General features: G+C 44.4%; 1 protein-coding gene across 31 annotated transcripts in view; it reads right to left on the reverse strand.

Moving 5' to 3' along the window:
* DLG2 (discs large MAGUK scaffold protein 2) overlaps positions 1-21531 on the reverse strand; it is a 921944-nt gene that overhangs the window by 22151 nt on the left and 878262 nt on the right. For 24 of the 31 annotated variants that reach the window (XM_082219075.1, XM_082219062.1, XM_082219073.1 and 21 more), the window contains one exon: positions 6130-6229. In XM_082219075.1, the coding sequence (XP_082075201.1) occupies positions 6130-6229 (100 nt within the window). Of the gene's footprint in view, positions 1-2068; positions 2115-6129; positions 6230-21531 lie in introns of all 31 variants that reach the window. The other 7 variants (XM_082219078.1, XM_082219077.1, XM_082219052.1 and 4 more) reach the window with 1 other exon arrangement.

A 21531-nucleotide genomic window follows, 5' to 3' on the forward strand; every position in this document is an offset into this window, starting at 1 on the left:
AGGATATGACAGATTCTTATAGAATAGTAATATATTGTAACCAGAATAGAAATTTAAAACGGGAAGTAAATGTATTGTTAGTATTTTCATTATTGTAATAGTTATTATTATTTCTTATTGGTAGAAAGCAATGTTAATTTAGGCTTCTTCGTTTTGCTGTCTGTATAATTTTCTTAAGACAATAAAAAAAAAAGCAGAACGAAGAAGGCCCCTGCCTGGTGTTAATAGGTACTTTATTTAAATTTATTTTAAAATCACCATTCACACAATTGCTCACTGTGCGAGTGGTGTCCTGTCTAGTTTGGACCTGAGGTTGTGTTTTTCTAGGATACCTACTCTTGAAACCATAATTTCCTCGATTGGCGATGTTTAAGGGTGGGTGCCAGTCCTTACGCAGTCAAAATGGTACCACCTACTCTCACTAGGGAGGTGTTTGCAGCCTCAGGCGATTGCCTGGGATTACAGATCGGATAGCCACCCCCAGCTCTCCTGGTTTCTTCCAATGAAAGCAAAGCATTAAGGCTACGAATCAACAAAGTTAACAAAAAAAAAAAAGAGGTTGGGATAAAGTGGAATATTCAGAAACAAACCTTTGCTGTGTTTTGAGATGCAATCTAGGAAGATTAAGCATGAATGCTCCCTCTGAAGTGCAATCCGGGTATTGGTATGAGTTCTACGTGGAAGCTGTCTAAAACTGTCTTCCCCAACCTGGTGTCTAGTAGATGCTGTTGGACTACAATGTCCATCATCCAGAGCTAGCATGGCCAATGGTCAGGGATGATGGGCGCTGTAGTCCAACAATATCTGAAGAGTGATCAGGTTGGAAAAGACTGGTCTAAAGCAGTGGTTTTCAAACATTCTAAGTTCTGGGAAGCTTTTCCATATTGAGTAGACCTCAGAGCATCTGTCACAGAGGAACATTGTTTAGCAGGGGGCTCTGGAGTATGTTCCCAGTTCATCTGGCTGCTGCTCAGCTTTTTGGGCCTTCACTGTCATCACAGGATGACTGTACCACACAACAGGCCCCATACTCTCCCATGTCTGCACACTGCAGGGGAAGGGAAGATGGCAAGTGAGGTCCAAGCCAGAGCAGATCCATGGTTGGGGGGCGCTTGGCAACACGCCCATAGTAGCTCCCCCATCCTTCTCCACACACCGTCTGGATACCAGATGCTGGAAATCTTAAGTGAGGAGAGTACTGCTGCACTCAGGTCCCTCATGTGGGCTTCACATGGGCTTCTGGTTGGCCACTGTGAGAAGTTGGACTAGATGGGCCTTTGACTTGGTCTAGCAGAGTTGTTCTCCGCCGACATGAGCGGGTGAGTGATGGTGGTAAGGAGAAACTGTGGCCTCCGCTCACTTGGCTGCCCCTCTTTTCTCTCTAGGCCAAGGAACCTGAAGCACTCCAGATGTTGTTGGATTTCCGCTCCAGTCAGCCCCAAAGACCATGGTCAATGGTCAGGGCTGATAGGAGCAACATCTGGAGGGCCACAGCACCCATCCTTTCACCAGGCAATGTTGTATAGAGGACAGGGTGACACATTGTTATCTCCTATTTTCATGGCCAGGCAGCACTATTTGACCTTCCTGAGGAGCAGATGCATCAGCTGTTGTCAGGTGGCAGTGACCCTTTTGATCAACCCTGACCAGATCATCTTTGAGACAGCTGTAGGAACCCAGTGGGAGGGGAGGGAGGGGTTAAAAACAACTGGTGTGACCCCCCCGAACCTGTCAGGAAAGGATCAATGGTGCATTATTTGTAAACCAAAAAAAGTGTTATTTACAGACTTAGACATACCTGTTTCATATGCTGTATGCTATTAATATTGTCATGCAGAACGAAACAAACCAAACAAACCAATGGAAACTTATTTCACCCAGTGCATTCAAAGCTGGGGAACGAAATTAAAACAAACAAACAAACAAATCTAATCTTGTTCATGCCAGGGGTGGGAGGACCTTGGAGAAAGAACAAAAGCCAAACTAAAAAGGAAACCAAATTTATTTAAAAGAAAGAAAGAAAGAAAGAAAAAGACTGGGGTGACAGTGACCATTCCTGGGAACTTACTCAGAGTCTTTGTTCCATAACCGTCGTCACCTAATCCGGGGATGTCCTGCACGAGAGTTTCCCCGGAGAGAGCAATGGAAGAAAAGAACAGCCGCAGAAGAGGAAGGAAGAAGTCAGTGGTGTTGAAATGGATACTACCATGACTGACCATGCAGATCACACAGTCTGGATTCCTGCGCTTTTGGGAAATGACTCCTGCCCTCAAATTCAAAGGGCCTTAGGAAGCCATATGGTAAGGCAATCTATTTCGGTGAAAGGAAGAAAGCATACAGGTGCTTAAGGAAGCTGTAGGACAAGGGATGAGGAACCTACGACTCTCCAGGTGTTTCTGGAGCACAAGCCCTGTCATCCCTCATCACTGGCCATGCAGGCTGGAGCTGACAGGAGATGGAGTCTATCAACATCTGGAAAGCCATTGTATCCCCATCCCTGATGTAGAAAAGTAGCTCAGGTGGAGATAGTTTGCCTGGCAAACCAGGCAAGCAGTCAGTGAGTGATGCTGGAAGACCAGCGCCATGGTCCTTGCGTTCTGGACCACATTGCCTGAGTTGGTTCTGGACAGCTCATTGGTTTTAAACTATGAGTGACACATGTTGGAAACATATGAATTGGCCTACAGACTCAGTATGCAAGCCAGACGACGCAAATCCCTTTGCCGATTAAAAAAAGCAGAGTGTGAGGTGGTTTGGCACATCATTCATAATTCTGACTTGGTTCACATGACACAACATGTCAAGCGATGGTTTGGCAAGCCCATGCTCTTCCCCGGTTCTTTTTACTGCTGTGTTGTTCTGCGCCAAGTCCAAGTTTGTTCTAACTCAAGGTTTATTCTTGGCTACGGTTGGCAATTAGTGAGGAGGGAGCAGCTTAACTAGGAGCCAAACCCTGGTTTAGCTCAGCGCAGTATAGAAGCAAGGAGGATCTTGATGGAGCAAAGAAAGCTTCTGAGGTCTTGCTAAACCATAGTTTGGTTTACCGTGTCACGTGAACCAGCCCATTGTTGCAAATATTAGGAGACACAAAAAAGTAACTGCAGCAAATTTTATTTAAAAATACACAGCTTCCACCTCTCCCAATTTAATCTAATCTAAGAATGGGATTTTAAAACTTGCTATCTTGTCCCAGCCTACCCTTCAGCACCAATGCATTCATTTAAAATATAGAACTCCATTTGGCAAAACAGCACTAAAATGTTTTAATTTGTACATAAGGATCCATTCAGGCAACCAAAAGTGGTTGAGGATCAAACTAGTCTTTAAAAAAGGAAAAGAAATAAAAGGTACAGTGGTACCCCGCAAGACGAACGCCTCGCGAGACGAAAAACTCGCAAAACGAAAGGTTTTTTCGTTTTCGAGTTGCCTCGCAAGACGAATTTCCCTATGGGCTTGCTTCGCAAAACGAAGCTTGCCCTGGGGACAGCGGATCTTCTCTTTTGAATCAAGAGGCGGTGGGGAGAAGCGATCTTCTCCCCGCAGCCCCAGGTCCGGGGACAGCGGGAAGCGCTTCCCGCTGCCCCCGGACCTCTTTTGAAGCAAGGGGCTGCGGGGAGATCGCTTCTCCCGGTGCTCCGAAGCTGGGCGGGGGGGGGGGGAGGGAACACCTCCCGCCGCCGCCTGGCTTCGGAACGGTGCTCCGAAGCCGGGCGGGGGGGCGGGAACACCTGCCCCCACCGCCCGGCTTCGGAACGCTGCTCCGAAGCCGGGCGGGGGGGGGGCGGGAACACCTTCTGAAGGCGGGCGGGGGGAGAAAGTCTTTGTCCCCCCTGCCTGCCTTCCCAGGGGCTTTTAAATCACCCCGGACAGCGGAGAAGTCCTCCGCTGTCCCGGGGCGATTTTAAAATGCCGCCCGCCAGCATTTTAAGATCGCCCGGACAGCGGAGAAGTCCTCCGCTGTCCCGGGGTTTTTTAAAATGCTGGGGGTGGGAAGAAAAGCCCTTGTCCCCCCCCCAGCCTTCAGAAGAGGTCCAGGGACAGACTGTCCCCGGACCTGGTCTGAAGGCGGTTTCCCTAGGAACGCATTAATTGATTTTCAATGCATTCCTATGGGAAACCGTGCATCGCAAGACGAAAAACTCGCAAGACGAAGAGACTTGTGGAACGAATTAATTTCGTCTTGCGAGGCACCACTGTATTAAGAGTTCCCCTCATTGTCATATTCAGTTTGGCACAGATTTCCTGATTTCTCCTGAATAATTTTAGACTCCTTAGTTACTGATTTCCCACTTCTGCTTAATCATTCGAAGTGGCACCCATGGATCTCAATCACATGCCCATCTAGCTAGGTTTCCCCAGCCACTCTGGGCAGCTCCCAACAGAATATTAAAAGCACAATAAAACATCAAACATTAGAAACCTCCCTAAACAGGGCTGCCTTCAGTTGTCTTCTAAAAGTCAGATAGTTGTTTAGTTCCTTGACCTCTGATGGGAGGGCGTTCCACAGGGCGGGCGCCACCACCGAGAAGTCCCTCTGCCTGGTTCCCTGTAACCTCACTTCTCACAGCAAGGGAACCACCAGAAGGCCCTCAGCGCTGGACCTCAGTGTCTGGGCTGAACGATGAGGGGTGGAGACGCTCCTTCAGGTATACTGGGCCAAGGCCGTTTAGGGGTTTAAAGGTCAGCACCAACACTTTGAATTGTGCTCGGAAACGTACTGGGAGCCAGTCTAGCTGCTGCATTCTGGATTAATTGTAGTTTACAGGTCACCTACAAAGGCAGCCCCACACAGAGCGCATTGCAGTAGTCTAAGACTCTTTCCCCTTAACCTGAAAAGCTGGGAAGCGACCCAGACTGTGCCACCATGATGTGCCTTCCAGTTCACACGCAGGTCAAACCACCACACATGCTCTTTGGAAAAGCAAAAAACCGGCAATGGGATTTGTGTTCTGCACCTTGCACACCGAATACATGGGAGGTAAGGAGATTCCTTTATACTAGTTGAGATCACTGGTCCATCCAGCTCAGACTCACATTGGCAGTGGCTCTACTGGGCTTCAGGCAGAGGTTTGCCCCACCTGTACCTGGAGATGCCAAGGACCAGACCTGGGGCCTTCTGCAGGTGGAGAAGATCATAGAATCATAGAATCATAGAGTTGGAAGAGACCACAAGGGCCATTGAGTCCAACCCCCTGCCAAGCAGGAAACACCATCAGAGCACTCCTGACATATGGTTGTCAAGCCTCTGCTTAAAGACCTCCAAAGTAGGAGACTCCACCACACTCCTTGGCAGCAAATTCCACTGTCGAACAGCTCTTACTGTCAGGAAGTTCTTCCTAATGTTTAGGTGGAATCTTCTTTCTTGTAGTTTGGATCCATTGCTCCGTGTCCGCTTCTCTGGAGCAGCAGAAAACAACCTTTCTCCCTCCTCTATGTAACATCCTTTTATATATTTGAACATGGCTATCATATCACCCCTTAACCTCCTCTTCTCCAGGCTAAACATGCCCAGCTCCCTTAGCCGTTCCTCATAAGGCATCGTTTCCAGGCCTTTGACCATTTTGGTTGCCCTCCTCTGGACACGTTCCAGTTTGTCAGTGTCCTTCTTGAACTGTGGTGCCCAGAACTGGACACAGTACTCCAGGTGAGGTCTGACCAGAGCAGAATACAGTGGCACTATTACTTCCCTTGAAGATGCATGAGATCTTCATTGTTTCTTATACGAGTCATTCGGAGTTTAAAACCAGTGAGCCGGCTAGAAACATAGGTGGTTCCAAGTCCACCAGAAGGAAGCAAAAAAGGAAAAGCAATGTCTGAGCGCTTGTTGCTTTCTCCTTAGCAAAAATTTGAAGCTGGGCAATTTAAACAAGTGTAAATATGGCTGGAACACAAGCTTTAAATTAAGCAGCAGAGAAAAATTATCCAACCAGTGGTGGAAGCTTTGGCTATTCCGAAGGAGAAAGGAATCCAGACTGCCATCTTGCATTGGTCACAGTAGTAATGCCTCCTCACCTGTCCTGACCCTGACCTTTGTTTGCCTAGGTGTGTTGGTGTGCTCAGAGTGTAGGGTACCAGTGTCATGCGCGGCTCCTGCACCGTGACATCGTCTCCTCTAAGCGTTCTACTTACGTTCCGGGTCACTCGTTTCCTGCTCACTCAGCTCCTTGTTCTTGTAGAATGGGAATTTTCGTGAAAAGATGAAGTTCTTTTTACGCCTGTCATTGAATGACTGTGAAGGAGAAAAGGCATGGGGGCAAAAACAAGGACGTCTAATTGTTGTCACACTCATGCTGACAAAACAACTAGTTTGTAAAAGTGGAAAAACAACTGCAGTGACTCTGCTCAAGTTTCTTTTGGGGTAATGCAAAACGGTTAAAAAAAAACAAACCACCCTGAAGATTTGGTGCTTAAAGGAAAAAAAAAAAAGATAAACGCAAAATTGGTTTGATTATTGATGGCTGGCTATTGATTATTTGATTATTAATTGGTTAAGTCTGCCTTATGAAGCAAACTTTGTGCTACAAATTAACATTTGTTAAAATTGATGAACTGTTTGGGCAGTATACAAACACCCCCCCTATATATAGGCCCTGCAAATGGCAAGAACCATTTAAAACTAGGCATTTATCTTCCCTTTCTGAAATGATCCTTGCGCCTCATATTACAACAATAAAATTATATTAGATAATATTACTCTATAGTATTTTTCAGTGCAGTTGTTTCATAGTACTACATTGTTGTTTTTGTAGTAGCAGTAGTTGTTACTAATAATAATATAAGTAAAAATCCGAAAAGAGAGTGGTTCCTTCGTAATGATAGTTTTTACTCATTTTCAAATTGATGAAACTAGCTATTAATTAATCAATCAATCAGCTAAAAGTCACTTGATTAATCAACTGTGGTTCCTTTAAACTGAGCAAGACTAAAATACTTATACAAATAAAAGAAAAAAAACTATTCTGCATGATGTGCCCATCCAATTTTTTCACTTGAACTGAAATAAAGGTTTGGCTTTCAATTTGGAATCCAATATGGTTAAGGACTGATAAGATAATGTATTGTCCATTCCTGAAGGTTGGACAAAGCTAGAAAAAGTACAAAGTGTCCAATTAGAGGACGACTCCAAATTTGTAAGTATTTCCTTGCGTCACAAAAGTTTCATGCCACTTTTACATTCCAAGCATATTTGAAATTTAGTAATGGGAAACAAACGGTGGGGAAAAATAACATACATGGAAACCTATGAATGGCTTCTTAGCGCCACAGATATCTGGATTTGAAATAATGTGAGCCTCATGCAGAAATTAATATGCAAATCGTGCAGACACAAAAGAAAAGCAGATGAAATATAAATATAAATGGTTCTGAAAGTAAACTGGTTGCAGGAGTAGGCAGAGCATGCAAACATCAGTTGAATGGTGGATAGAATCTAATGGAAACAAAAATGTGTGCCTCTTTTGCTTCTAGGTTATTTTTTTATCATAGTGATCATTTCTTTCAAATTAAACATCATAAGATGAGATATCTTTGTTAGGATACTGGATATATCTATATCATCTACATCTCTATTTATATCTGTCTCCAGCATATTGCAGACATCTTTCAAGTATACAAAGACAACAAGTCTAAAATTGGCAGCCTATATATCATTTCACTTACGGAAACAATTAAAATGTTGAATCACTGTAGGAGCATGCCATTATTTACTGAGACATTGTATCACACTCATCATATCATTTCACATTTCAATTTGTACCTATGTTATTCGCACCCCTCAAGAACCCACAGACCAAACATGAAAAGGAATTAATCTATAAATTATCTTAATTTTAGGACAGAAAATGCCTGGTTTATCTTTGAGACCAGAAGCTACCCGTGGTGATTAAGATGGAATGCCCAATGGCCCTTCTTCAGAGAGCCTTGTGAAATGTAACCCTCAGTAATTGCTGCACCCGGATTTTTAGTCCGGGGAAGTGTTCATGAACACATTTTTGCAAAATGGCAATAAGTCTGTGGTTCTGACACTCAGACCAATAACCTAGCAATTATTGTTTCCTGTTTCTGAAACTGTAAAGATGGGTACTGTAACATGAAGCAGCCTCTGAATAGCTCTGCAAAAGCAGAATATGGTGGTCCGCTACCTGGAGAAAAATGAACATTGGGAGAAGACAAGACCAGTGCATTTTCACCTGTACAGATGTGTGTGTGTGTGTGTTCATCAACTTATTTTGATTTTCCTCAAATTATTAATGGTCTGTCAGTGGGCATCTGCTTACATGGATAGGGTAGTTACTAGGTATATGGACTGTCCAATCTTGCCACAATATACACGTTGTGAAAGAATGACGTTGAGACCATACCTGTACCACTAAATTCCTGATCTGCCATTCCTCCTGACATTCACTAAATGTGTACTAAACATTCTGATATTGTTCTGGTCAAACTGTCCACACATTGTGCAGGGCATCTGAAGAGAGGTGCCTTCAAGTGACCCCATGTATTTTTATTTATATTTATTGTGAGTATATTATTATCTATCTAACAAATTCGGAAACAGTAGCATTGAAAAATATCCTTTTTATGTTTGGCCGCCATTGTGTATTGTCTTATTTACACATTATATTTCTATTTAATACTGTTGTTGAATTATATTCCCAGGGAAACTCACTGTTTGTTTGTTTGTTTGTTTGTTTGTTTTCTGGACTTTCAATGGGTCCTACTTTGAGTAGGAGTAGCATTGTATACAGCCCTTGTATTTTGAGTAAGCATGGAGGAACAACTCAAGTTACCAGCCAGCTAATATGAGAACCTGCTCCACTGCCTACTAAAAAAATCTCCATTCTGTGATATCAAGTCTCTGATGGCCCAATTCATACATGCACATCTCCACTAGCCAACACAGTTATCAAGTGAAAACTATGTAGGGCTGAATGATCTGGAGAAACGAGGCTTGCAGGTGCTATATGTTGTTCACAGAACCCCATTCAGGAACACCTTGGTTTTGCAAAAGCTGAAGCTCTACCTTGGTGATAGGTGGAAACAACTATATAAATAGGCTTGTTAAAAATAGCAGGGGGAAAAAAAGTTCTCCTACTAGAATAACACCGCTTCATTTCTGAAAGTTCGTAACCATAGGTACTGACCTGCTGTGCTGAACAGAAGGGGTACATATTCAAGTCCTGATTGGGTGTTATGTCTGAACAGGAAATTAAAGTCAGGTGGAACCCAGGTAGCATCCTGGTAGCATCCTGGCCCAGTCCTCAAGGTTCTTGCAGGTGCTGGCCCCAGGAAAGGTCTGAAGAGTGCTATCTAACCATCTAACCATCTGCTCACACAAAAGTTATTGATGGCCACCAGCTTGGATGGCTTGAAAAGCGGGTTTGAAAATTCATGGCGAATAAGGATATCATTGTTAGTTTCTGTTTGCCACTGTGCAGCTGCTTAGAGTCACAAGACTCTGTTTACATCCCAGAGACATTCCAGGCTGTTGAAAGTCTCATGGGAGACAGGAGACGGTTGTGATGTTACTGGTTTCCTGTTCCTTTGTTTGTTTCAGTTGCTCTCTGCTCTCACAGAGAGAGGATGTTTATTTCTTTTCTGTCTGCGTAGTAAGAAATAAAGCATAGCGATGTAGCCATAAATCTCATCACTTCTGCTGCTTTGATACTCTGCTGCATGGGGAACGTGCCTGAAGGCTCATCAGAGGCTCAGGTCATTAATTATCGTCGGAGGCGATTCTGAAGGACTCGACCAGAGGAGGATGAGCTTTATCAGCTTGGTCGTAGCGGAGGCTCCGACAATCATTGTACCACTACTGTCAGAGGAAGAATACCTCTGGATATCAGTTACTGAGAAGCACAGTTGGGGTGAGCGCTGTGTGGCTCAAGTCTTGCTTGTGGGTTTCCCACAGGCATCTGGTTGGCATAAGAACAGAAGGAAAGACTGCTGGATCAGACCAATGTCCCCTCTAACCCAGCACCCTGTTCCCACAGCCGCCAACCAGGTGCCTGTGGAAAACCAGCAGGCAGGATTTGAGCACCAGAGCCCTCTCTCTTCCTGTGGTTTCCAGCAACTGCTGCCTCCAATTGTGGAAGCGCAGCATAGCCCTCATTAGACATTTTTAATCATTAGAGGCTGCATGGACACTTATTACGGATGATGTAGCAGAGACATCACCTTGCCAACAAAGTCTGTATAGTTAAAGCTATGGTTTTCCCAGTAGTGATGTATGGAAGTGAGAGCTGGACCATAAAGAAGGCTGATGGCCGAAGAATCAATGCTTTTGAATTCTGGTGCTGGAGGAGACTCTTGAGAGTCCCATGGACTGCAAGAAGATCAAACCTCCCTATTCTGAAGGAAATCAGCCCTGAGTGCTCACTGGAAGGACAGATCCTGAAGCTGAGGCTCCAATACTTTGGCCACCTCATGAGAAGAGAAGACTCCCTAGAAAAGACCTTGATGTTGGGAAAGAGTGAGGGCACAAGGAGAAGGGGACGACAGAGGATGAGATGGTTGGACAGTGTTCTCGAAGCTACCAGCATGAGTTTGATCAAACTGCAGGAGGCAGTGGAAGACAGGAGTGCCTGGTGTGCTCTGGTCCATGGGGTCACGAAGAGTCGGACATGACTAAACGACTAAACAACAACAACAGCAGTGGAATTCCTGCACCAGGAAAGGGCTGGACTTGATGACTTTTGGGGTCTTTTGCAACTCTATGACTCCATGGTTTTACCCCACTTGTTGGCATAAATGAATTTGCGGTACAAAAGACAACATAAGTCCTTTCCCCTTACGTTCAGAAAACTCAGCTTTTCCAAAACTGCCTCGTCTTCTTTTACGTGACTGAAAATGTCAACTTCCTGAATCTAATAGCTTTCGTGTTGTGACAGACATTCAAACCGAAGCAGTGGCACCATCACCTTTATCATTATAATAATCACCACACAATGTTTGTGTAGCACTTACAAGGTTCAAACTGCTTTGCACATGCCTTATCTAGTTGTCATTCCAAGCTAAGTGCAATCCTATGCTCACTTATCTGAAAGGAGCCTCACTGAAAACAGTAAGAATTACCTGTGAGTAGACTTACGAAGGCTGGGTCCTTGAAAAGACTGGGTATTACCTCCGAATAAACTGATGGGCCTTTCAGAAGATGGTATTAATCTGCATCAAATACATTCTATCAAATTGATGCATTTCTGCTGAAGTAACGAATGAAGTGTGCATATGCATACAGGTGGTTACAGCACGGTTTTTAAAACTTTAAAAATGGGGTTTGAAGAACAACACGTTTGTTTATTCTTTTACTATGTGAATTTATCTTAAACTCTGTTTGGAATTTGAGTAGGTTTCCAAAAGAAGTTAAATAAGGCTTTGTAGTTGGGCTATGCTGGACTCTACTGTGATCATCCTGGGAGCTGTTCACATTTTGACTTTCTGGAGGAAGACCTGCTGTGTGAAATTTCCAGATTCTGTTTCTAAGTCAATGGCTCAACCTTCTAAAAAATAAAAATTCGCTGAGCCGTCACAACAGGTCATGCAAAAGGCATTTCTGCAGATAGTGAGACTTCTGAGTGAAACAGCAAGCTATAATTTTGAAAGGAAATACCTTCTGGAAGTGGGGGTAGTTGGGTGGGGGAAGGATGGCTGACCTTACACCAGCTTGTCCTTGACAACGCAGTGATTTCTAGCAACTTACTCCAATGTGTGGAACAAAAATGGTAGGAAGGGCTGCTGACAGAAAACATATCACTAAACCCAAATGATGGAGAGGGGGTGGAGGAAAATCCCAAGAGGTTTAAAATTTAGTGCCAGCGCCTCCGCCTGCTTCACAGAAGCAACCCACACCTGACCCGCGTGCTTCAGCAGATTCCTACTTTGTTTGATTCCAGCCTCAGTGCTGCTTTAGATATTATGCATTCTGCTTGGAGTCTTACACGCTCTAACATTTGACACTTCCATTATTCTCTGCTAGCTAGCGAATGCTTCTCCTATTTTAAAGCAGCAACTAAATTTAGAAGGCGGGGAACATTCTCTCACACAAAACACACGTGACAAATACTCAAGGCTGTTGCAACAACCATAGCTGAAGCTTTAGGATTTGCAAGGGCTGGCATGGGTTCAGGCAGGCTGAGGGCATGTAGCAGGTTGCACGGGGTTGTATAAAGTGCTGTGTGTGCCTTGAAATATGGTGTGTGTGTGTGTGTGTGTGTGTGTGTGTGTCCCAATCATTTGTAATCCTAAACACATTGACTAGGAAGTAATCCCAATTAGACACCATAAGGGATGGACAGACTTGTCAATCTCAGTTTTCTTGGTTTCTCTCATTTTTCCAGTTCAGTGTGGTTCATTATTATTATTTTTTAAACCTCATAAAAATCTGTTCACATTTTAGTACTGATTTCTTCCAATAAAACACATTTTTTTGCAGTTTGCAGTTTTGACTAATAGTTAAAAAAAAATGCTAGCAATTTCTCCTAATATGATATATATTTGTTATCTTCAATAATATATGCACTTCTGTGCACATTATTTGGCTGGGGAACAGCGTTTTAAAATTTGGAGATCTGTTTCAGTTCAGACAGTGTTTCACAATGTGCAGATTTGGTAGGTTCACCTTTAAACTTGAATTGGGTAGACTTTCTCACCCAATACCTAACACTGGCAAGCAGCCATCAGAAGGTGGCCAAAAAGACTCTATATAAGACTGCTTCCTATGTTCCAGTTTTTGGTTTGAGACCTGCATCACAAAATTCAGAGATGTACGAATTTCAAAGGATATCTCTGTTTCGGTTGACATATTGTTTCCGGAAGATCAAGGGAAGTAATAGTGCAACTGTATTCTGCTCTGGTCAGACCTCACCTGGAGTACTGTGTCCAGTTCTGGGCACCACAATTCAAGAAGGACACTGACAAACTGGAACGTGTCCAGAGGAGGGCAACCAAAATGGTCAAAGGCCTGGAAACGATGCCTTATGAGGAACGGCTAAGGGAGCTGGGCATGTTTAGCCTGGAGAAGAGGAGGTTAAGGGGTGATATGATAGCCATGTTCAAATATATAAAAGGATGTCACATAGAGGAGGGAGAAAGGTTGTTTTCTGCTGCTCCAGAGAAGCGGACACGGAGCAATGGATCCAAACTACAAGAAAGAAGATTCCAGCTAAACATTAGGAAGAACTTCCTGACAGTAAGAGCTGTTTGACAGTGGAATTTGCTGCCAAGGAGTGTGGTGGAGTCTCCTACTTTGGAGGTCTTTAAGCAGAGGCTTGACAACCATATGTCAGGAGTGCTCTGATGGTGTTTCCTGCTTGGCAGGGGGTTGGACTCGATGGCCCTTGTGGTCTCTTCCAACTCTATGACTCTATGACTCTAAGTGTGCGCCAAATTTCTCTTCCTTCCTTACACACTCTTTCTTCTACTGCCAACCCATTTATTGATGGAAACAGGACAGTGTTCTAGACAGACCTTTGATGTGGTCTGGTGAGACAGCTTTTTTGCAAAAGTTCAGGGCTCTGAGTAGTAGCTGCAACCTATTTAGGAGAGCACCAACTCAGGCTGATCACTCCTGGCCTGCACTGTTCCTTTGTACAGAATGGTACTGGTTTTTATTTTTATTTTTTGCTTCATGTTGCCTGCTGTTAGAGCATCCACATCCTATAGTTCTCATTGTACCATGGAGGCCACTTGCTGAAAACATCTGAGTGCAAAACATGTCAGGGTTTTCAATGGAATGAAAGGAACTGGCAAACAAGAGCTTTTCTGAACAGGGAAAACAGCAGTTTTCGGTTGAAAGAACAGCGTGAAATCGGGCTGGAGAGTACGTCTTTACAAAGTGCATAGTAATTCCTGCTCTGCAGGGAAACTTGGGAACAATTGTTCTATGACTGAGGAAAGGTTACAGCAGTTGGGGCTCTTTCAGTTTAGGAGAAAGTTGAGTAAGAGGGGACATCACAGAACTCAGTAAGGTTACTTGTAGTGTGGGGAATGTCCCCACAAAGAGAATTTTCCCCAGCAAGAATATTATTGGCCCAAAAATGGAAGCAAGAAGAATTACCGTCGATTGAAGAATGGAGGATGAAGTTAATGGACTATGCAGAATTAGATAAACTAACAGGAAGGATTCGAAACCGGCGAGACCAGAAATTCACGGAAGACTGGAGTAAATTTATGGGCTATTTGAAAAGTAATTGTGAAGAGCAGATGACATTTGTAGGGTTGCAAGAAGTTTTGTGAGGAGTATTATTAGAAGTATTGTAAAAATGGACAAGGGGGAGGATGATTTGTTAAGAGATGTAAAGGCAATATAAAGTTAAGAAATGCATAAGAAGTGGTTAAAATGGTGGATCATCAGAGGTGCTGATGGAAGTCCAAAAAGATTGTGTAAGTGATAAGTTTTGTGGTACATTTTATAATTTATATGTTAAAATTAATAAAAAATATTATTAAAAAAAGAGAATTTTCCCCATCTCTCTCATAATACAAGAACCCACTGGACCACCCAATGTGGATTTACACAATTTAGGATGGACCAGAGGAGCCAATTCTTTGCACTGCGCATCATTGAACTGTGGGATTCACTTTCGAGAATGTGGTGATGGCTGCCAAGTCGGATGGCTTCAGGCAGAATTCAGGGAGGAATACGCTGGTGGGGGCTGCTACTTATAATGGCCGCATCCTGCCTGCAAGATCACAGGCATCATGCCTCAGACCACCAGTTTCTGGGGGAAAGGAGTGGGAGAGGGTCAATGTGTTCTTCTTTGGCTAGTGGGCTTCCCAGTGGCATCTAGCTGGCTAGTGTGGAAAGCTTAAAGATCGATGGCCCAGGTATGGGGAAGTGTTATCAACCCAAGGGCCACATTTCCTTATGGGCAGCTTAAAGATGGCCACATACCATTGGTGGGTAGAGAAACAAATATGAATGGAAACTTTACCCAATGGGCTAGTTTTGATGTACCTTCACACTGCCCTATCTATCCTCCATTCAGGTTCAGAAAGAGAAGCCATGGGGTCTGAGGTTCCCCAATCCTGCCTTAGTACTTCATTTTCAAGGTGTTGCCTAGGGCTCTCTTCAGGTGTTTATTTTATTAAAACTTCTATATTCCACACCGTTCCAGTATAAACACCACCCAGGAGGACTTACAACAGAAAAGATCTCAAAAAACCTCCCGGGTGCTAAAATTGGCCTCTTGGTGGTCCCACCACCCTCAGAAGCTTGGGTGGTGGTGGTGAGATGAGAGAGGGCCTTCTCTGTGGTAGCCCCCCAAGTCGTTCAGCTCTCCCCCCACAGAGGTTCATCTGTCAACTTCAGCTTCTGGATAATGCTGAAGATGCACCTTTCCCTCTTGGCCTTTGACCCTTGAGATGCCTATTTTTGTCCCAACTTATTTTTGTAATTCAAAGTTGTTTTAAACTGCTTTTAAAAAACATGTGTTGTAATTTTTGCAACCCACCCTGGAACCTGAAGGTGCGGGGAGGGTGGGGGTGGGTAATAAATCATCATAATAATCATGGCAATATCATATTAAAACAATTCCAAGCAGACCACTGATCTAGCAGGACACTTTTAGCTTGATTGAAGCTTTAAAAACTACTTCAAAATGAGCACGCCAGGCACTCCTGTCTTCCACTCCCTCCCGCAGTTTGGTCAAACTCATGCTGGTAGCTTCGAGAGCACTGTCCCACCATCTCGTCCTCTGTCGTCCCCTTCTCCTTGTGCCCTCCATCTTTCCCAACATCAGGGTCTTTCCCAGGGAGTCTTCTCTTCTCATGAGGTGGCCAAAGTATTGGAGCCTCAGCTTCAGGATCTGTCCTTCCAGTGAGCACTCAGGGCTGATTTCCTTAAGAATGGAGAGGTTTGATCTTGCAGTCCATGGGACTCTCAAGAGTCTCCTCCACTCTTCTTTATGGTCCAGCTCTCACTTCCATACATCACTACTAAAACCATAGAATGTGTGTGTGTGTGTGTGTGTGTGTGTGTGTGTATATAGTGCACAAATAGACAGCACGGTCCCCTTATCTGAGCTAGGATCCAATAGTGTGTGTGTGTGTATCTATTGATCTATTTGCTCCACACTGTAGGCCTGATTTAATGGGATCTTTGACCTGCAATAGAAGGCATGGGGGACCTGTTCAGATATTACTGGACTACATCTCCCATCAACCCTCACCATTGGCTATGCTTGCTGGGATGATGAGAGCTGGAGTCATACAATACCTGGAGTACTGTAGGGTCTCAGCCCCAGTTCTGATGTATTTCAGAACTGCTACAAATCTCTCCCCCCATTGATGCAATACAAGTCTCTTGTCATTTCCTCACATCATTCTTCCACAGTGCTTTTGTATATTTCCCCGCTGTCTGCCACCCTACAGATGTCACGCTTCCTTCAAAATACAGCCTCCCCTGGAAGCTGAAAGGGCACACGACATCAATCAAGCCCGGATTGCTCACTGCTGAAGGGTGTTCTTGAATGATGAACAGAACCTAGCAATTGCTAACATCACCTTTCAAGTCCTCCCTTTGACTTAAAGGGCAAAATGCTGATGGATTAATCTTTCCCCTCGCCTTCAGATGATGCTAAACTCATTGCACCGCTGGTAAAGGTAAGACAAAAGGAAGTGAGAATACCAGAGCAATGACTAAATCGTTTTCTTTGGCTAGGAACTATTCCTGGATAGGGATAGGCTTGCCACTGCAACTCATGCATTGGTAAGCCCAAGACTGGACTACTGCAGTGTGTTTTACGTGGGGCTGCCCTTAAGGCTGGTCCAGAAGATGCAGCCAGTGTAAAATGCAACTCTTAATTACACAGCTCTTAAAGTTGTTGCACTGGCTGCCAGTAAGGTACCAAATTTAGTATCAGTAAGGTGCCAGATTTAAGGTTTTGGTTCAAATCTATGAAACCCTTAACAACTTGGGACTAGGTTACCTGAAGGAGGAAAGCAATTTCCCCCTTACTGCCCTATGTGGTCTCTATGATTTCACGATGATGCTCTTCTTGGGGGTGTTGCCACCTATGGAGGTTCATTTAGCAGCAGCTAGCAGGGAGAGCCTTTTCTGTGGTGGCACCATTCTCCATGGAATCACTTCTCCTCTGAGCCTAGGGAGGCAGCAACATGTTGCTGCTCACAAAAGGTGCTCAGAATGAACAAACTGGGGTTAACCAATTCATTGAATTAATGCAAAAGTATCTGAATTACACCTGAAAGTCGCTCCTGTAATTGCTGGGTGGAATGTTGGGCAATTTTAAATGCAATTCAATTTTAATTTTAGTTCAATTATGTATAGGGGTTTCATTGCACTTCACTCTGTGTTTGATTGTTGGCATTGCATTGTGGTTTAAGCCTAAATATCACAATTGCTGGGACGAACAAATAAAGCAATTGTTCACATTACACCGTATATGTTTTTTTATGTTTTCTCAGTCTTAAGCATATTTTATGCTTTAGCAGAGTAGCTTGTATAATTCTGAACCCCCCCCCCCCAAGAAAGCAATGACTTTGTGAATGAAATGCAACTTTGAAACAGCATGGAAGTAGTTCCTTGGAGGGGGTGAACTTGAACCTGAAATGCTTATTAAAAATGTCTTTACACTCCCAGGCATTTGTCGACACTTAAATCCCATGGGCTGGTTGTGGTGTGTGTGTGTGTGTGTGTGTGTGTGTGTATGTCATTAACTGCATTTTATTTGTATTGCAGTTTTAATGCTTGATTACTGCATTTCAAAATTTGTTGTACATTGCCCTGAAACTCCATGTGAATGGCAGCACAAAAGTTTTAATAAGTGAAACAATCCTTTTAGGATCATGTACATTTTCAGAAATGGAAAAAACTTGTGCTTTTCATTCTAGTAGGTTGGTTCGCTGAGTGTGGCAGGATGTGCAGTTGGAATTACAGATGCAGACTGTTGCTAGGGCTGGCAAAGGAAGAAAATAATGAAATCGGCTCAAAACGAAGGTTTGTGATGCAGGTTTGGAGCACAAAGACAAGCCGAGGTGGTTAAAAAGGACAAGACGGGAGGGAGAGGAGAGCGTCCAAGGTTCAAAGGGCAGGTTGCTGGGAGATTGAGAACCATGCCTGATCTCACAAAGCTGGAAAGGGCAGCCCAAAATGATCGAGTGGTTGGAGAAACTCCTCTCTGTTGGAAAGCTCACAAGTGCTAGTGGCTTGTTAGTTTAGAGAGAAGACAAGGAAGAGGAAGCAGGATATAAGGTGTATATAAAATGAAGCAGCTGGAAAAGAGTTTTGCTCCTTCTCAAACTGCTAGGAGCCAGGGTTATCCAGTGAAGCTGAAGTTGTGCGAGATTCGGGGCAGACAAAAGGATGTGCTGCTTAAATTGCAGCGTTTGCTACCACAGCAGGTAGTGATGGCTGCTAGCTGTTGTTGTTGTTGTTTAGTCGTTTAGTCATGTCCGACTCTTCATGACCCCATGGACCAGAGCACGCCAGGCACTCCTGTCTTCCACTGCCTCCCGCAGTTTGGTCAAACTCATGCTTGTAGCTTCGAGAACTCTGTCCAACCATCTTGTCCTCTGTTGTCCCCTTCTCCATGTGCCCTCACTCTTTCCCAACATCAGGGTCTTTTCCAGGGAGTCTTCTCTTCTCATGAGGTGGCCAAAGTATTGGAGCCTCAGCTTCAGGATCTGTCCTTCCAGTGAGCACTCAGGGCTGATTTCCTTCAGAATGGAGAGGTTTGATCTTCTTGCAGTCCATGGGACTCTCAAGAGTCTCCTCCAGCACCAGAATTCAAAAGCACCCATTCTTCGTCGATCAGCCTTCTTTATGGTCCAGCTCTCACTTCCATACATCACTACTGGGAAAACCATAGCTATTACTATATGGACCTTTGATGGCAAGGTGATGTCTCTGCTAGGATGGGTCAAATTCATGGAGGACAAAGCTACTCGTTGCAATGGCTACATGTATTGTGCCTCTGAATACCACTTGCTGTTGTTCTCAGGTCCTGCTTTTTTGCTTTCCACAGGCATCTGGTTAGCCCCAAGATGCTGGATTAGAGGGGCTTTTAACCTGATCTAGCACGGCTCCTTTTAAGTCCTTGTGAGCAAAATATGCCAGACAGCATCCATTTCCAATGAAGTCCCCTGCACTTTTAAAATAATTTTTATTTCCACATCTGTACAAGGGTCATATTACTCTGGAGACACTACCTATTTGTTTGGATATTGAAATCTTGCGCACCAGTAATGAGGAAAGTGGAAATTGAAATGATCAGACAAGTGTGGTGCTATTAAATACGCCGAATTAAAAGGCTTAATAGGTAGCTTCAAAGCGATAATTTCAGGTTTCCTTTCCCGCTTGATGAAATTACACCTGCTATTTATACCACTGGCTCTCGGCTTTCTTGCTCCTTCCTTTTTAAAAAATAAAAATCATCATCTAGGGGCCAGAGTATCTAATTGGATTGATATTATTATCTGTGCTTTCAAGTCACCTGGGAGCGGGGTAATCTTTTCTCACAGCATCCAGCATTTAAACATTTCTTGAACGTTTTGAACATGCCTAAATTGGGAAGGATGGGAAGAGTGTGCATAAGAAAGAGAACATCTTTTTTAAAAAGTGGTGAAGAGGACAAAAGGAATGAACAATGACATTTTCTGAATGCAGAACTACAGATCCCTCCTTCCTTCTCTCGTTTTGCATTTCATTAGCAGGGCTCAACAAGTGGGGCCTGTAACGAAGTGTTGTGTTGTGTAAGACTCTTGTTCAGGATTGCAGCCAGCCGTGCCATTTCCCAGAATCCTCTATTCTTCCCCATCTGCTCAGTTTTCCCCATTTTATGCCTCTTTCCATCCAGCTGTTGGGGGAGTTGGTGTGCTTTCAGAATCCTGCCTGATCAGGAACTCCTCTGAAAAAAAGGCAAGGAATGCTGCCAAGCAGGGGCGAATAACTTCTCCGGGGTACCAAATGTCTCTCTGAACTCTTCTGAACTCCTTCCCCAGACCTGCTTAGAGTCAGCAAGTTTGTGGCCTCATGTACCTTCAGATCATAGTAAAGGTAAAGGGACCCCTGACCATTAGGTCCAGTCGTGACCAACCCTGGGCTTGCAACGCTCATCTCGCTTTATTGGCTGAGGGAGCTGGCATACAGCTTCCGGGTCATGTGGCCAGCATGACTAAGCCGCTTCTGGCGAACCAGAGCAACGCACGGAAATGCCATTTACCTTCCCGCCGGAGCGGTACCTATTTATCTACTTGCACATTGACGTGCTTTCGAACTGCTAGGTTGGCAGGAGCAGGGACCGAGCAACAGGAGCTCACCCTGTCGCAGGGATTTGAACCGCCAACCTTCTGATCGGCAAGTCCTAGGCTCTGTGGTTTAACCCACAGCACAACCCGTGTCCCATCTTCAGATCATATCCTGGTCCAAAGCAACAAGTCTCTCTCCTTCCTCCTTGCATGTCACTGCCCTTGTATGCCATGTTCTCAGCCTCTGGGAGCTAAGCCTTATGAGGAACGTTCGAGGGAGCTGGGTAGGTTCAGCTCTGGAGAAGACTGAGAAGTGATAAGAAAGCAATCTTCAAATATCTGAAGGGCTGTCATATGGAGGAAGCTTGTTTTCTGCTGCTCCAGAGAGTAGGACCCAAACCAATGGATTCAAATTCCAGCTAAAAATTATGAAGAACTTTCTGACCACAAGAGCTGTTTGAAAGTGGAACAGGCTCCCTCAGAAGGTGGCGGGCTGAAAAACCTTCAATAGAGGTTTTTAAGTCATCTGCCAGCGATTCTTTAGCTGTGCTTCCTGCGCTGCTGCAGGTTGGTCTAGATGTCCCTTGGGGTTGCATCCAACTCTGCAATTTTGTAATTCAACGATTTTAACACATTACGTTCTGCACGCAGCCTGCAGATGCTCTTTTGCAATATGCAAACAGGTTGAATCGCCGATGAAGAGGCAATATGGGATTTGCAAAGGGTAAGGGCGACTTGGTTCCCCTGTGATGCTGTTTCCGAAATGTCACAACCAGTGATGAAATTAGCAGCGATAAGATTGATATTCCTCTAGTAGCGAGGTGTAAGAAGAAGGATGCAGGAAATTAAAGGGTAATTAAATTCTCACCAGACTCTGGTTTGTGTGAGGCATCATTAGCAATCTGAACGATTTATTCCCTCTGGCTTTGACTATATACCAGAAATGGGAATTTAAGATGTCATTTGACTGAAGATTAGGTACCTGTTGAAGCCCAGAAAAAGGCCCACGGGATCAGAATGATCATTTAGAGTATGGGATGTTTAATGTCCTCTGTGCTATTTATCCCTTAACTGGGTTCCGTTATATAGGTTAAAGCAGGGATACCCATCTTTTACATTCCGAGGGACCAGCCACTGATGCAAGGAGGTTGCCATATGGAGGTTGCCATATGAATGGGATCACCATGTCAGGACAACTTCTCCAACAGTGGGAGCCATCCAGCCATCTAAGGAACACTTAGCCACACATGCAACAGGGCGGGGGGGGGGCTGACCTGTGGCCCTCTTGATGTTGCAGGAATCCAATTCCCATCACCCCTGACCATTGGC

The sequence above is a fragment of the Podarcis vaucheri genome (genome assembly GCF_965113315.1).
Source record: "Podarcis vaucheri genome assembly, chromosome: 4".
Classification (NCBI taxonomy): domain Eukaryota; kingdom Metazoa; phylum Chordata; class Lepidosauria; order Squamata; family Lacertidae; genus Podarcis; species Podarcis vaucheri.